At 41.9% G+C, this 15,988-nt stretch overlaps 1 protein-coding gene across 2 annotated transcripts; it reads right to left on the reverse strand.

Annotated features, from left to right (window-relative positions):
- Positions 1-12,706: 12,706 nt before the first annotated feature.
- On the reverse strand, positions 12,707-15,312 carry LOC135525730 (protein yippee-like 5). 2 transcript variants are annotated; one of them, XM_064953534.1, is made up of 3 exons: positions 14,985-15,312; positions 14,454-14,612; positions 12,707-14,106 (listed from the first exon to the last, which is right to left on the reverse strand). In XM_064953534.1, exons 2-3 carry the CDS (start codon positions 14,592-14,594, stop codon positions 13,882-13,884), a joined length of 366 nt encoding a protein of 121 aa, XP_064809606.1. In that variant the 5' UTR covers positions 14,595-14,612; positions 14,985-15,312; the 3' UTR covers positions 12,707-13,881. The 2 variants fall into 2 exon arrangements, with proteins under 2 accessions (XP_064809606.1, XP_064809605.1); XM_064953533.1 differs by having other exon boundaries at positions 14,454-14,646.
- Between the last annotated feature and the right edge of the window lie 676 nt (positions 15,313-15,988).

Here is a 15,988-nt window from a genome sequence, read left to right on the forward strand (position 1 = left end):
GAGAAGGTGAGCGAGAGAGTTTAGATATAGAGAGAAAGGTAGAGAGAGAGAGATAAGGTAGAGAGAGAGAAAGATGGGGGAGAGAGATGAGGTAGAGAGAGAGATGGAGAGAGAGTTAGAGAGCGATGGGGTAGAGAGAGAGAGATGTGGTAGAGAGAGAAAGAGTAACAAGAGAAAGACAGGAAATAAGGAAATTAGACAATTATGCAAGACCCAGTAAAAGGGGTGGGGTGAAAGGGAAGAAGACTTGAGTTAAATCATCCCTGTCTCTTTTCTGAACCCCATGCACCCCTTTCTCCTCCCCTCTCTTTTCTCCTGTGAAGCTGTCAGGGGCCCTCCAACCACGACCAGCACTACAAGTCAGGTGGTCAGCCTGAAATTCAGCTATCAGCTTGAATCCTTGGAATGGGTCATCATTGGTCCCCTGACGGCTTCCCTCATGAGAAGAAAGGACTATGGCACCATGAGGGTCATCCACCTAATGTCCATGTCCTCACCAGCACCACAAACCAATCAGTCAGCCGGGAATGCGCACACTGGCTTGAAGATGAACAGGCACGGCTGACTTCAATAAACTTGTTAAGGGTGTGGCTGGCTACTCAGTCAGGCGCCACACTTATCAGCTGCTGATTTCCCTTCCCACGGGGAAGAGGACTGAGAGAGCAGGTAGCTCAAGTTGCCAGTTTTATTTGCTGAACATTTCTTGATTCTTGAAGAGATTGTTTAGGTTGGAACCTTATAAAATCTATTTTGTTTTGAATTTACCCTGCCTCATGAGCCTCTGTACTAGAAACCTAGCCTAGCTCTGGTCAGTGACATCACACCTCGCCACTGGCTGCCACATCTCCCGAAAAGTACAAGGGGTCAGAAGGGACAAGAATGTTTAAAAACAACAAACCAGAAGAAATGTTTTCTCTCCAATAAAGTCTTGTTAAAGCGCTATCTATAGACTCCTTTGAAAATAAACCCAAGACACAATGTCCAATGCCCCAAAAAGACATCCTCTGTCTCTCTCACAGTCTGAGTCCGTCGCAGACAAAGTGAAATGACAATGTTCTTACACTGTTATGTGTTGAGTGTTTTCACCCTATTTTTTTACCCAGGTTCTTTCATTAAGAATCTCTTCTGAGAAATGGAAGCATTGAGTGTCGCATTGACATGTTTAATTAAAAGCCAAGTAGGCTATTTCAAGAGGGACATGTAGTGTCACCTCTTCACGTGCTCCATTAACTTAAATACTCTTGTCAAAAATTATATGGTATCAAATCAAATCAAATCTAATTTTATTTGTCACATACACATGGTTAGCAGATGTTAATGTGAGTGTAGCGAAATGCTTGTGCTTCTAGTTCCGACAATGCAGTAATAACCATCGAGTAATCTAACCTAACAATTCTACAACTACTACCTTATACACACAAGTGTAAAGGGATAAAGAATATGTACATAAAGATATATGAATGATGGTACAGAACGGCATAAGCAAGATGCAGTAGATGGTATAGAGTACAGTACATACATATGAGATGAGTAATGTAGGGTATATAAACATAAAGTGGCATAGTTTAAAGTGGTTAGTGATACATGTATTACATAGAGATGGCAAGATGCAGTAGATGGTATAGAGTACAGTATATACATATGAGATGAGTAATGTAGGGTATATAAACATAGTGGGATAGTTTAAAGTGGCTAGTGATACATTTATTACATAGAGATGGCAAGATGCAGTAGATGCAGCAAGATGCAGCAGTTTAAATGAGTACAGTATAAACATATGAGATGAGTAATGTAGGGTATGTAAACATTATATTAAGTGGCATTGTTTAAAGTGGCTAGTGATACATTTTTATAATAATTTTGCACGCCCAATTTTTCAGTTTTTGGATTTGTTAAAAAAGTTTGAAATATCCAATAAATGTCGTTCCACTTCATGATTGTGTCCCACTTGTTGTTGATTCTTCACAAAAAAAATACAGTTTTATATCTTTGTGTTTGAAGCCTGAAATGTGGCAAAAGGTCGCAAAGTTCAAGGGGGCCGAATACTTTCGCAAGGCACTGTATCTTCTTCTCTCTTGTGCACTTGATTAGAGTTGGAAGTCTGATAAATCTGTTCGAGTCCCCTTAAAGCCTTCAACACAGCAGGCCTGCTGTCCACTTTTCCTCACCCAGCCCACATAAACAGGGTCCCCTGATGACATGTGCTTGGGTGAAAGTAAAGTGTTGAGAGGTCATTCGAGTTAAAAGGTTAGCTAGCTAGCTATGGCGGCAGCAAAGCATGCATCCATCTCACATTTAACTTTCATAAATGCAATGTTAATATACAAAAATAATATTTGTGCATCTACCAAGCATGCGTTCACAACAACCAGCGTGTCTGCAAAAGAGGTTTCGCTTCAGCAACTGGTTTTATGGTTTTAACTGGTTTTATGCTAGCTTGCTAATGCTGGCTAGTAGCTATGTTGCAACCAAGTTGTTGACATTTCGTCTTGCCCCACCAAACAGGTGCTCATTTGTAGTGAATTTGAAGTGAAGAACATTCAGGTGGGTAACAATTTTTGCCAAATGTTTACATTTCTCATGATCCTCTGATACTGAGTGAAACTTTATTTTGGTGAACCAGTTTATAAGCCTGTGTTAGCAAGCCAGCCATTGCCAGCAGCTGTTATTTAGGCTAGCTTGCTAACGTTAGGCTAACTGTCTACCAGGACTGGCAAAGCTGAGGTAGCAAGCGAATCTAGCGTGCTAACTAAGCAGCTAAGATAAAAGCATATAACTAGTTAGTAAAGAGTATATTACATTTCAGTTAAAGCATTGCTTTAGTTTTTTTGGGGGGGGGAAACTAGCTAGCTAGCAATTATGTTTACAGCGGACACTACTATTTTACAGGAACACACATTAAGAACTTTTTTATTTGTTTAGGGGTGGAGAACTAGCCTAGGTATTGCATGTGAAGGTGGAAAAGTTTAAAGTTTTAATGTCACGTACACCACCTAATGTAGAGGTCCTGGATGATGTACTGGTTCTGTCCGCACCACCCTATGTAGTGGCATGCGATCGAGGGCTGTGCATACCAAGCAGTGATGCTATCCACACTGTCAGGTCATTGCAGTAGCTAAAAATGATTTAGCTGGTAATCCCTGTCATTGAGTTGAAATCAAGGTGTGCTGTTGGAATGTGAAAATGGCTCAGCTCATGATAAATAAATGAAGTCTACTAACTACTATGCTTTTGATGTTTTTCTTCCAGTTTAGACTGCAGCATCAACCTCATTAAACTGCATTCTCTCTGTCAAATTGAGTTATTTTCCAATAAGCCCATTTGCCCTCTATGTGTTCTGACACCAACACAAATCCTCACAGTGGTGATGTCCATTAGCGAAATGAGCAGGCTACCTCCTGGTCACATTCCAAACACTTCTAGGCCTTATCATTCTTGATGAGATTTTTAGAAAGCTTTACACACACTCACACACACATTCTGCACAAGGTGTTTCTATCTGGAGGAGGGATGGCAGTGCTTTATGTGGGCCTCTGTGGGCACTTATCTTTCATATCATCAAGAAAGAATCTTTCAAATAAAAAGTATACACTTACTGTAGCCGGTTTGCACAGATCCATACAGTTGTGTCCCTAAAACCGACGAACTACACTTTCACTACAATTCCTCCCCAGTTACACTTACACAAAGGTGTTCGAGCACGCTAGATAGGTAATTAGCACAGGTGATCGCCTCTGTTTCCTCTGTCTGTCTTCCGTAAACAAACGCTGTAAAATGGAGATATGGCTGTGTGGGAACACTAACCCCAACCTTATAAAGGTGTGTAGTAATTGAACCTTTTTATTATTACTATTACTTGCTGATATGAAAAATATGTTCCTTATGTTTCCAAAACTGTACCGCAAGAGATAAGTGTTAACAGAACTTCCCAGGCCAGAAGATACCTTCACTCATAGACGCTAAAGGTGGTTAGCATCTATGAATGGGTTACACTGGCCCCATTGTCCTATTCAAGTGCAATCAGTGTGCCCTGTCTATTACAGGCACAGTTCATATTGAAAGTAGGCTAACCTTACAGTATGTACTGACTACGTCCACAGGCTGTGTATTGATCATTGGCACAACTAAGCCTTTTTACTGGTGTGAGTGTGTGTGTGTATCTGGGTGTGTGTTTGTGTTCTGGCTTTTTTTTTACTCTCCCTGATCTTTATCAGAGATCCAATGGGTAAAAGTTTTTAAAGCGTTGTTCTTTTCCCCACTGACTAACCCTCACCCTCCCTGCGAACTGCACCACTCATCACAGACAGCAGGCAGCAATTAGCTGTGCGCACAGTGGAGATGGAACCCAGGGGTTGAAGTCCTCTCTGTTTTTCCACTGCAACAAAGAGGGCTGTTCAGCTAGCCTAACTCAGAAGTTGAATTACTCTGCCTAATGGTTTTGAGAGCAGAGAACCAAGAATCACGACTCGGCTTGCTGTTTAGACATGGTTGACCTCTCATTTCCATTTCCTCTATGGTGACATTTGGTCTCCACTCAAAATGATTTCCAGATTATGCAGGGTCAGACTAAGAGCAGATATATATGTGTCATTGCAGTTGGGCTAGATCATATTTTGCTATGGTGATTGAATAAACATTTAATCAACCCTCGTTATATGGATTTAATCACATTTTCTATTATTTTATTAGTCCCACACCATTGAACATCGAAAGAAAATGTTTTCCATGAGCGAGTGAATAGCCTACATCCCTTGTGTCCTGGGGGTTGGAAAAAATCATGATGTGATGACTTTATCACTTTTCACCTCTCATCCTCTGGGGACCATAAAGGTGTGTGTGCTCTAGCATGTTCCTGCCGACACGTGTGTGTGTGTGTGTGTGTGTGTGTGTGTGTTATGGGGGAGAGCAGTAACAGGGGAGGCGTAATTATGACAATTGTGCTGAGCCAGCGTGTTCCTCACCTCTTCCGTGCTTCATATTTTCCATTGCTAAAAAACAACAACCCTTAAACCCCCATCCAAGCTCTGTATGACACACACACACCTGAGTTGTTATTCCATCAACCACTTTGAATGCTGCTACCGGGAGACCTGCCGTGTCATGGTACTGCTGTTGCTAAGCGTGGTGGTAATTACGTGAGGGGATGGAACCGGGAGACTTGTGTGATTACAGCGGTAATGGAGGTGGAGGAGTGTGAACCACAGTTCAAAACACCTGCTTGGTAGAGCAGAACTCCCTGTAGCCGAGCTCAGGTTCACTGCGTCAGCAAGACCTGATTTAGTGTTATGATTTGTTTTTTCTTCATAGGCTTATACTTTTATCCAAAGCCACATGCATAGCATGCGTAGCCAAGATCCCCATTTTTAGGGTAATAGGTGACACTGACAGTAGTTCTGGGAAAGTTTGTCCTACCTGCTGGGTTTATACTTTTTGTTAGGATAAGCTCATTGGTTCATGCTTGGCAATACTGAGGTGTTAAGGCCCCATAAACCTAAATACGATACACTCCTCCACTCAGCAACTGATTTCTATGAACACTAGTAGACACAAAGGGTCCCTGTGGGGCAAGACTAGATATCATCTGACATGATCATATGGAGATCATATGAGCTGTCAAAGTCTCTGTACACCTACTGTAATACAGCAGTAGCTTTGAAAAGAAAATGGGATATAGGCCAAGGCGTATGACAGTATTGAGTGGGCCCCAGATGGCATCATTCTCGAAAGCATGATCCAACAAAAGACAGCTGTAGGCTGAGTTATATGCAAAAATATTTAGCCTATTCAGTGGAAATGTGAAATGTTCAGGTCTAAAAAAAGGTTGTCAGGCGAGCTGCATAAAATCCAGTCTCCCTGCTCACAGCATTTTAACAGTAAGAAACTCCTGGCTCCAACCCCTATTTACATTCCACAATAGGAATGTCTGCCTTGGTTTTTCCACTGTTTGTGTGGAAGTGTTTAGGAAGATGAACAGAACAGGAGGTTTTACTAGTTATGAGGACATTGATAACTCCATTTGTCTTACATTAGGCAACTCCATGATTCATCAAATCTTTCCTCGTTACTCCTAAGCTTGCAGTTCCATATCCGCCGAGAATTCTAGAGAATTGATTAGCTTACTTTGGAAGTGTTGATGTCCTATGTACAGTATATCTGCTTCATGGTCAGTTTAACTGCTTTTACTGTAGTGAACTAACAAGTTCACTGACACATTAATAAGAGAGTCCAAATATAAATGTGAAATCATCTCTCCCTCTCTCTTCCAGGTATGGCGGTGTCGGTGCAGGGGCTTTACTTTGTGGTGACCCTGTTTCTGGGTTGCATGTTAATGCTAGTCCCTGTGCTTCCTCTCATGCTGATGTGCCCTGGATCACAGACTCTATCTTGGCCACCTGGCTCACCTTGCATGTGGTTCATATATTTACACCAATCTGTTTCTGTCTCTGTCTGTGTTCCTTATCTCTGCATCTTCTTACTTATGTCTGTCTTTTTTATCACCTTTGTTTGACCACTGTGGTTTAACTGTTGTGCCTTTTTGGTTTTGACCTCCTAACCTTCTTTGATGTGTTCCCTTTCTTGATCTCTTGCCCTGATGTTTTTTGACCTCTCACTGACCCTGTTTTTTGTACTATTCTTGGCCTTTTTGTTTTTATCTAGAGATTATGAAATTTATACGGGGTGCTCTTGTGAATAAGAATGCAAATACAGGGGAATACAGTAGGACCAAATTAAATGACAGTCTTCCTGTTCCTTCCTTCCCTCCGTGCAGGCCTTGCTGGAGCTGGTGTTTGGGGTAATGGTGGTGATGGCTTCATCCCAGGGGAGCATAGTGTGATCATCATGAACCACCGGACCCACCTGGACTGGATGTTCCTGTGGTACATCAGAGAGCCCCTGCAGCTCCTCCTCTTCCCTGACCGGTAACAGCTTTTAGTGACATCAGCCAACCAGGGGAATGATTGTTGAATAGGACATGAGCACCCTGCATCAACCATTTTCAGCTCTCATCCCCAAGCCTGTTAACATCAGTTTTATACTGTAACTCCCTGAGTATGTATGTGGTCTATGTGTATCTCTGTGTATGTGCATACAATGTTCTTAAAATTAGTTTGACTTACAGACCCAGATATATGACACATTAGGGTCAGCATCCGCACAAACCACACAAACAGTGGGTTAACTGCCTGTTCAGGGGCAGAACGACAGACTAGTACCTTGTCAGCTCGGGGATTTGAACTTGCAACCTTTCGGTTGCGAGTCCAACACTCTAACCACTAGGCTACCCTGCCACCTCTTGTTCTTGTGTACCCCATTATCTCTACTTGCAAATCATCATCTGCACATCCATCACTCCAGTGTTATTGCTAAATCGTAATTATTTCGCCTCTATGGCCTATTTATTGCCTACCTCCCTACTCTTCTACATTTGCACACACTGTACATAGATTTTTTTCTATTGTATTATTGACTGTACGTTTGTTTATATGTAACTCTGTGCTGTTTGATTTTGTTGAACTGCTTTGCTTTATCTTGGCCAGGTCACAGTTGTAAATGAGAACCTGTTCTCAACTGGCCAACCTGGTTAAATAAAGGTGAAATAAAAAATGTAAAATAAAATGACCCAGGAGCACTGGGCTAAAAGGGAGGTCTGCCTGAGTGACCTCTACGCCGCTGAGCCTCTGGGCTTTCCACAGGGAGTGTGCCGCGTGCCCCCCTGTAAGACGGAGCTCCACATGGCTCTGATCAAAACAGCCTCTCTGTTCTACTGGAGCTCCTTCATCACCTAACTTCACAGACCTCTGGCTCTGGGCCTTATCTGATTTTATTTCATATCATTCTTGAACCAGAGTGTCATAATAATAGCTAGAATACTATTTCTTAGTTCAGTTATAGCTATGTGTTTTTAATGGATTGTATTATTGTTTTGTATGTTGTCCATTGGTTATGTATTTATTTATTTTAAGTGATGGAACAGAGCCATAGTATACAGCACTCATACATTAGATGTGTGTATTTTTGCCATTATTGTTCTGTGTTTAGCCAATGTAGATTATCCATTAGTCAAGCCAAATTAATCACTGTTTCTGCAAGCAATCATTAGCCAACAAAAAGTGATTACCGGTAAAACTGAATGCTTTCAGTCGAAGTGATGAGTCAATCGTGCACTAAAGTGTTTGCTGGCAGGGAATCTGAACAGTGTCTAACACATTAAGGCTACTGTCAATCCATTTACATTGAGCCTTTATAGACGAGGTAAGTTGTTTTCATTGCTTATCTCTCGATAAACCTGTAAACCTGATCATTTTTGTATACATGCTGGAAGTAGCTTTTGCACCAGGAAATCCAAAGGCAAAAAAGAGCCATGTAATATAAAAATGGAATCAAACGGAATGTAGTAGTCTGCCAAAACTGGGCAGGGCAGTTCCACCACGCATCGCTGCTAAGGTTCTTGTGGAATGCAGCAACACTTTCATGCACTCTTTATTGGAATGGGCGACTGTTCAGGAATCTAGATCTGAGACTGAGCAACTGAAAAGCAGCTTAGAAAGAGAGGGTGGAGGGTGGAGGGTGGAAGAATGTAATTTAGACAACACCCACAACGTCCGAGTGGGACACAGAGGACCAGACTTGGAGTGGAAAGTTTGGCCTTGAAGTCGCCCTAATCCAAAAAAGCCTCATGCCCACCTCTTTCTCTTCCTAGCAAACTTGCATCGATGCTCTCAGTGCGCTAAACTCAATTAGCGAATGACAGCTGAGAAAGCTCTACAAAAACAAATCCAACCTTGCCATATATAGAGTTCTGCCAATCCAGAACCATTTTTATGAAGGACACTGTTTGATCTACCTCAATGCTGCAGGTCAAATTATACTTTTTGTAAGAAAAGAATGACTCCTATGTACAAAGTCATAGATGGTTATCGATGTGTTTTTTTTCTTGAAGTACGAGGCCCTGTGGTTCAGGTGTATGGGCTGGTTCCAGTCACTGTGATTAGACTGCGTTAACAATTCTCTCATCAGCATGTCAATGGCTTACCAAATTACTACTCATCTCTCTATTACTAGAATCTCTGAAACAGCTGGAATTTATATATTTCACCTTTCTCTCTCCATCTCTCTCTTATCTGTTCTCTTTGTTTTCCTTTCTCTATCTTTCTTGGTTTCTCAAAATTCTCTATTTCTCTGTTGGGTTGTCTCTGTGTTTTGTTATTATCCATAATAGAATCAACTGCTGATGCTAGACTCATAATACAATCACTGTCCTCAGATAAATCTTTACTGGCCAATGTTGTCAGTTATCACGCTGTTCAATAAATATAACATTTCATCCCATGCAGATACCCTGCTCTGTGTGTCTTGTTGGAAAATGTGCAATGTAAAACTCATTCTTCACTGATTGGCGTTCAGGATGCTGACCCAACATTATATCAGCTCACTACCATTAGAATATTGTAGTTGTGATCTCTTGTAGCAGTCCTAGTAAACATTTTAGTGAATGAATCAATAAGACCGTGCACGCTCATGTTTTACAGCCATAGTGAGCTCACACCATAGACCATATATATATAAACACACTCACCACACCAGTCTGCTGTGGCACTGACAGACAGAGGGCAAGAGATTTGAAGGTGAAGCAGTGTTGCCGCGGCAACCAATGTTGACTCATCCGTTCCCTAGCAACGTGATGCAGAATGATGTCAATGGAAGCATGCTATTTTTTCCTCTACTGCTAACGGTATGATGCCAGTTGTGTATGTGTCAGTGTGTGTGCAGTGCATGGGTGTTGGGTCTATGAGCTGTGTCTGCAAGCATGAGTCTCTGCTCTGATTTTAAATCCCAGCTGCTCATTAATGCTGGAGGTAGAGAGGGAGGGAGTGATGCTGACATCCTTGGCAATAAATGAGGGCCAGGTTGATACAGGACTTTTAGAAATAGCCACTCCAGGGACTATGAATCACAGGGCAATTATGCATATGGCTCTAATTATTACCTTAATAACTGTTTTTTTCATCATCCTTGTACTGTGGCTGAAATGATGTCCACACCCACTATGATAGATATTACAGTGGGTTGAAGGATGATGATACAGCTTCCATCATTCTGTTGGCTGGTTGCAATGACACATCACAAGACATGTTCCTATTCCTTCTCATCCCTGGAGGAACATGAAACCAGGAGCTATTTTTAGCATAGCTTTCTTCATCCACAGATAAAAGGGGAAACCTAGTTAGTTTCTAGTACTCTCTTCCTTCAGTCTTCTTCTTCTTTTGTGGACTTTATATGGCGGTTGGCAACCAACTTTAAGGTGCATTACCGCTACCAACTGGACTGGAGTGTGGACCTCAGTTCATCTTTCAATCACCCACGTGGTATATGCTTCTAAAAACCAATGAGGAGATGGGAGAGGTGGGACTTGCTGCACGTCATGCGTCAAAAATTTAACCACGTTCTATTTTAGCACCTGGCTACACAGTCGTGCGCAAGTGATTTGGATGAAATTATTGAATAACATGTATGTGTAAATGTATTTTGCAACGCTTGCACACGCAACACAGGCGATGTTGTCAGCATATCAGAGGGGAAAAGGATAACCAATACAATACATATTGGGAACATGAAACTTGTTTGTTCATCTGATTGTTTCGTCTACCTTGAGTATTGGTGGAGCTGGTTATGTCTGGCACTCAACATGTTGCTATTTTAATCCACCCTCCTTTAACACCCTGACCCTCATCCTCTTTAGTTCAATCACCTGAGATGCCTCACAAGTACACTACTGTGCACAAACCCCAGCTAGTTCTAACAAAATGGATCACACAGGGTAACCCATTCTGTCCCGCCAAACTTGTGCAGTTAATCAGGATTTGTTAGAGCCTGCCTGGTAAGTGATTGGTAGCACTCTTGCTTGAGTGATTGCAGACCCCTGCTGATTCTACCATCCATAACACATAAACACACTCAGACTAACACCAACAGACAACGATGGCTTCCAACAGGATCAACTCTAAAAATAACCCCCGTGTTCAGCTCTGTAAAATGTATGGGTGGATTAGGAATGCTTTGTCACTGCCTGTTAATAAGCCAATTTCACACACCACCAAACCCCTTTATAGTGGTGATATTTGTGGCCTGTGTTGTCACAGAACAAATTATTGTGGTTGCTTGGTCTGTGTTCAGACAGCTGTGCCTGTTTGACTCCTTATCTGGGTGGACTTGGTTCCCATTCTCACATTTTCCACTACTCTTTGTACCCACCTTGACGTTCTCCACTATCAATTTGATGTGAGTTAGTAGTTTTATATTGTAACGGCCTTCTTCCTCCTCTTCTGAGGAGGAGTAGCGAGAAGGATCGGAGGACCAATGCGCAGCGTGGTAAGTGTCCATAACGTTTATTTAAAGACATAAACTGAACACTACAAAACAATAAACGTGAAACTAACAAAACCGAAACAGTACCGTGTGGCAACAAACACTCACACGGAAACAAACACCCACAACTCAAAAGTGAAACCCAGGCTACCTAAGTATGATTCTCAATCAGAGACAACTAACGACATCTGCCTGTGATTGAGAACCATATTCTGAACTCAAAATTCAGAACGTGAAATATAGGCTATATAGAAGTAATGACATTCAAGTTGAAAATCATTCTATGAAATAAAAGGATCTAATAGATTACAACACATTCCAGTGTTCGAACCTGTAACAAGGCTGCATGGGATTATTACTAATGCGACTCGGCGCATCCAATGACAATGTCCGCAATATGTACCGCCAAAGCCACTTGCTGATTTGACAACCCCAATGCAGTTACACCTCCAAACATCACTTTAATAAAAACAATCAATCTGCTATGCCGTTTTCGGTTATTGCAGGTTAAGGCAGATGTGATTGAATCTAGCCCTCATTCTATTAAAAAAACGTTGGCTGTGTTAGAGCATCAAAACCCTGATGTATCTTGGGTAAATAATTGACTGACTCACTGATCTCCAAATACTATTGAGGTTATTTATGATGCAAAGCGATTTGTAGATCACTCAGTCTCAACCCAGCTGCAATGTCAAACGCTTCCACTGTCTACACGCTTCCACTGGGTTCACAAACCTTTTTACTTGGGGTCCCCCTTCCAGCATTGGGGAAACTCCTGCGCACCCCCTGCGCCACATCTATTTCTACGGGCACAAGCACTGTTCATGACACAAAATGTCACCCCTCTTGTTTGCAAAGAGAATTGTGCAGGTTTAAAGCTTATTTCCTGCAATTCTACACATATTGTCATGGGTGCAAAGAACATTTTGCAGTTTAACTAAAGCAAATTTTCTTTAATTTCTATACATTTGGCCATGTCTAATGTGTTTTCATGTGATATTTGAGTGATAAAAAAGGTACAACAACATCTCTGGGCTAAAAAACCTAAATTAAAAAATCTTAGCTGACATGGGCTAGTTGATCTGGACATTTCTGACAGGTTATAAATAGCTCTCTACGGTATGCAATGACTAACATGACAATAGGAACTGATGATGCACTACCCAATTTCGAAATTGCACGTTGTGCATTCTACTATTACAGTTTGGAAACCACTGGTCTATAGGATAACCATACTCACATCACAACACGCATTGTATTTTTAGTAAGTAATCAGTTTTCTGGTGCCATCTAGTGATCTAAAGCTCAAACTGTACCAAACAACATTTGGAAACATTACTTTTAGCAAGAATACACACTTTATTCAGAAATCGTCACTACAGAGGAAAAATTACCCAAGCAGGATAACTGGAAAAAGAGACAATCTTACTCTTTTTTTATACCTCATATAAAGAAAAACATTGGACGTTGTTTTTTAAAAATACATAAAGAAAAACAACAATCATAATAAAAGCAATATTTTTTTATACTCATTCTGTAAATTCTTGTTTTTTAAACATTTTTTATTATTTGTATTGTATTCACGTGACATTCTACTGTACTGTTGGAGGTGCTTTAACACCTGCAAATCTGTGTACTCGACTAATAAACTGATTTGAAAAGCAAACCAATTAAAACAATGACTCCACTGAGAATAAAAATACAATAATGATACTAACCATTAATACAATTATAATCATTTCTGATGATCATGTGTTATTTCTATCTATTGTACATTAGCCTTGGCAGGGATTGGAAACAAAGAACAGCATGACAGAGAACTCAGATCCCTTCATTCCAACTGGCTGGGAATTGTCAGAAATTGGGAGGAACAGCAATAGTTCATATGAAGGCCAGCCCAGCAGGCCACCAGTCTTTGGGCATGATACTACCCTGCTCAGCTCCTCACTTACTATGAGGCAATAGGCTGCTCGCACTCCTCACACACAGAAGGAGGGACTTGTGGGGATGTGCATGGCAACAAGCAGGTCCTCACAATGCATGCACAGGCACAGCAGCCAGATAGAGGATAAGGATACACAGTACACACAACACTGGGAGGGAGTTATAGTGACTGCAGCTGTAACGTTGACAAAATATCCAGTCAGTGAATACATCTACTAATCATGCATGTGAGCATGTCAAGTATGTAAATATGAGTCTGTGTGCCTTGCAGTGTGTGTAGTTGCCTTCAAAATCCTGTGTTTGCACGTGTGCATGGAGTCCATAGCTATGTGAAAGCGGGCCCGTCAATGTCTCTAGGTGACAGAAGGTGGTCTTTGAAAGAGAGAGGGGTTTAGGAGAGGCCAACAACGCATCAAGAGATCCAGCCAATCAGGAGAGGTCAAACAGTCCTAGCTCAGTCAAAGCTGTGGGTGGAGCCTAGACTATTGACCAGTGTCTGGAATAATGAGCTTGGGGCTATGGAGGGTTAGGGCAGGGGCATAGGGATGAGCGAGTAATTTGAGCATCAGCTCAGGAATTGTCAGAGGGGACATGTTCTTCGAAGCCCTCGCTCTCCCTGACGAGTGCTCTCTCCAGGATGACGCGGCCCTCCTTGTAGCGCTGGCTGTCCTCGGTGGCAAACTCATAGATCCAGCCCAGCTTGCTGTTACAGTTCTTACAGCTGACATCTCGCACCATGTGCCTGCCCGTCAGCATCACGCGGTCCTGTACCTCGCTGTACTGCAGGTTCACCACCTTACAGATAATGAATAATAATGCAGAGGTTATTACACAGTCGTAACATGGTAATAAACATGTATGTGTTTGCTAGGTGTAACTTCTGTCTTTTGTGGAAGTGGGTTTTCTAGGTGTCACGTGTAGTGTAACTTGGTGTTTAAATAATGTGAGTACACTTGTGTGTTATACATAGCTAAGTATAGTGATAGTGAGCCTGGAATAAAATATATTAGTTTGAGTGTTTACGCATAAAAGGAGTTTTCACATTGGACTATTTCAATCAAGGGATAAAAGTACTCATGTGAAAACATGTCTTTGGCAGTAGCAGGCTGGTGTCATGGTGTTACAGTGGAGGTGTCGCTTGCCTTGTTGAAGAGGAAGGCTCTGCCGGTGGCTCCGGTGAAGCGGGTGGAGATGAGTTCTGAGCGGTTGGTCAAGATAGTGTCACAGTTGGCGCAGGAGAAGAGGCGTGTGCCCCCGATGTGGTCCAGGAAGATCCGCCCCATGGTTCAGTACACACTTACCTGCAGGACCAAACGGAAGGTTAAACGCTGCTCTCTGAAAGACAGAGAGATCATTTAAATTACATCTCTATACTCTGTTCAACAAACTGTTCAATGAAGAACACAAATCCCTGACAACTGTCATAATAAAGTCCCTAACGATAATACAGTCAGTCCCTAACGATAATACAGTCAGTCCCTAACAATAATACAGTCAGTCCCTAACAATAATACAGTCAGTCCCTAACGACGCTGTGTCTCGCGCACGCACTCTCTCTTTCATGGCCGGTTTGTCAAACTCAGTAACGCCATATTTAGCAAACGACGTCGATGGCATCAAGAGAAGGTCGGAAAGATATGACGTGTTGTTGCCTAAACGCAACCCAGTCTTACCGTTTAAAGACTTTTCGACTAGTTGGGTTTCAGCTATTTGTAGCTAAGCCGTCCTTTTCCACGTTAATTATTTTATTCCCCAAAGTCTGTTGGGTTCGTTGTCGCTTTGTTGTTCTCTCCCAGCTGTTCCTGCGGATTCTGTATCAACATCCGGTACGAGAGGTGACGTAGAACGTCGCACTGGCACTTAGATCGAACGACATTCCAGCTATGAACACAGTATTCTGCTCTCTAGTGGGTAGAGTTAGTAAGATTTTTCAACCAAATCGTTTGAGAAGGAGGTAGCTACAGCTCAATATGGAAACCGGAATATGGGCGAGTGGGTGTGTTGAAAGGAAAGTAAGCAAGCATGTGGAAGGAAGTGGTTGTGTCCAAAGGAAAGTAGTAGGCGTGTGTAAAGGAGGGGGGTGTCGAAGTGCTCTCCTATAGGTTCGAACAGTTCTCAACTGGTTCAGAGAGGGAAAGGAAGAGGCCCAACTCGATCAAAAAATAATACGGCCCAACTCCGTGGAAAATATGGCTCCCTCCAGCAGGTGGCATTTTTGCGTTGTTTTACCAAGGAATGCATTTTAGTATTGAAGGTCAATGAGAGAGTGTCGAATTTGGGCTACCGAAATGGCTATTTTGCTACATGAGGTTTATATTATGGAATATACGTTTCGTAATGCTTACATTGTTTCGAGTGTACTGATATAGGTCACGTGACACCCCAGCAGTTTTGATTTAAAAAAAACACTATATCGGAGTTGTCTCGAGATGGCTATGCATATTCATATCATGAGGCTAGTAGCATAGCATCTATCTCCATTGAATACAGGTGGTTGACATCGACAACTCTAATAGAATATTCAAAAATAAATTACAATAATGATCTCTATCCACCAATCCAAAGAAAGGATAGGCGGGAGCTAGGCCTCTACAGGATCGGTGTCCACGGACGGTTGAGCAGACTTTTTCCACATTTTGTTATGTTACAACCGTATTCTAAAATTTATTAAATAGTT

Source organism: Oncorhynchus masou, chromosome 32, assembly GCF_036934945.1.
Source record: "Oncorhynchus masou masou isolate Uvic2021 chromosome 32, UVic_Omas_1.1, whole genome shotgun sequence".
In the NCBI taxonomy this organism is placed as follows: domain Eukaryota; kingdom Metazoa; phylum Chordata; class Actinopteri; order Salmoniformes; family Salmonidae; genus Oncorhynchus; species Oncorhynchus masou.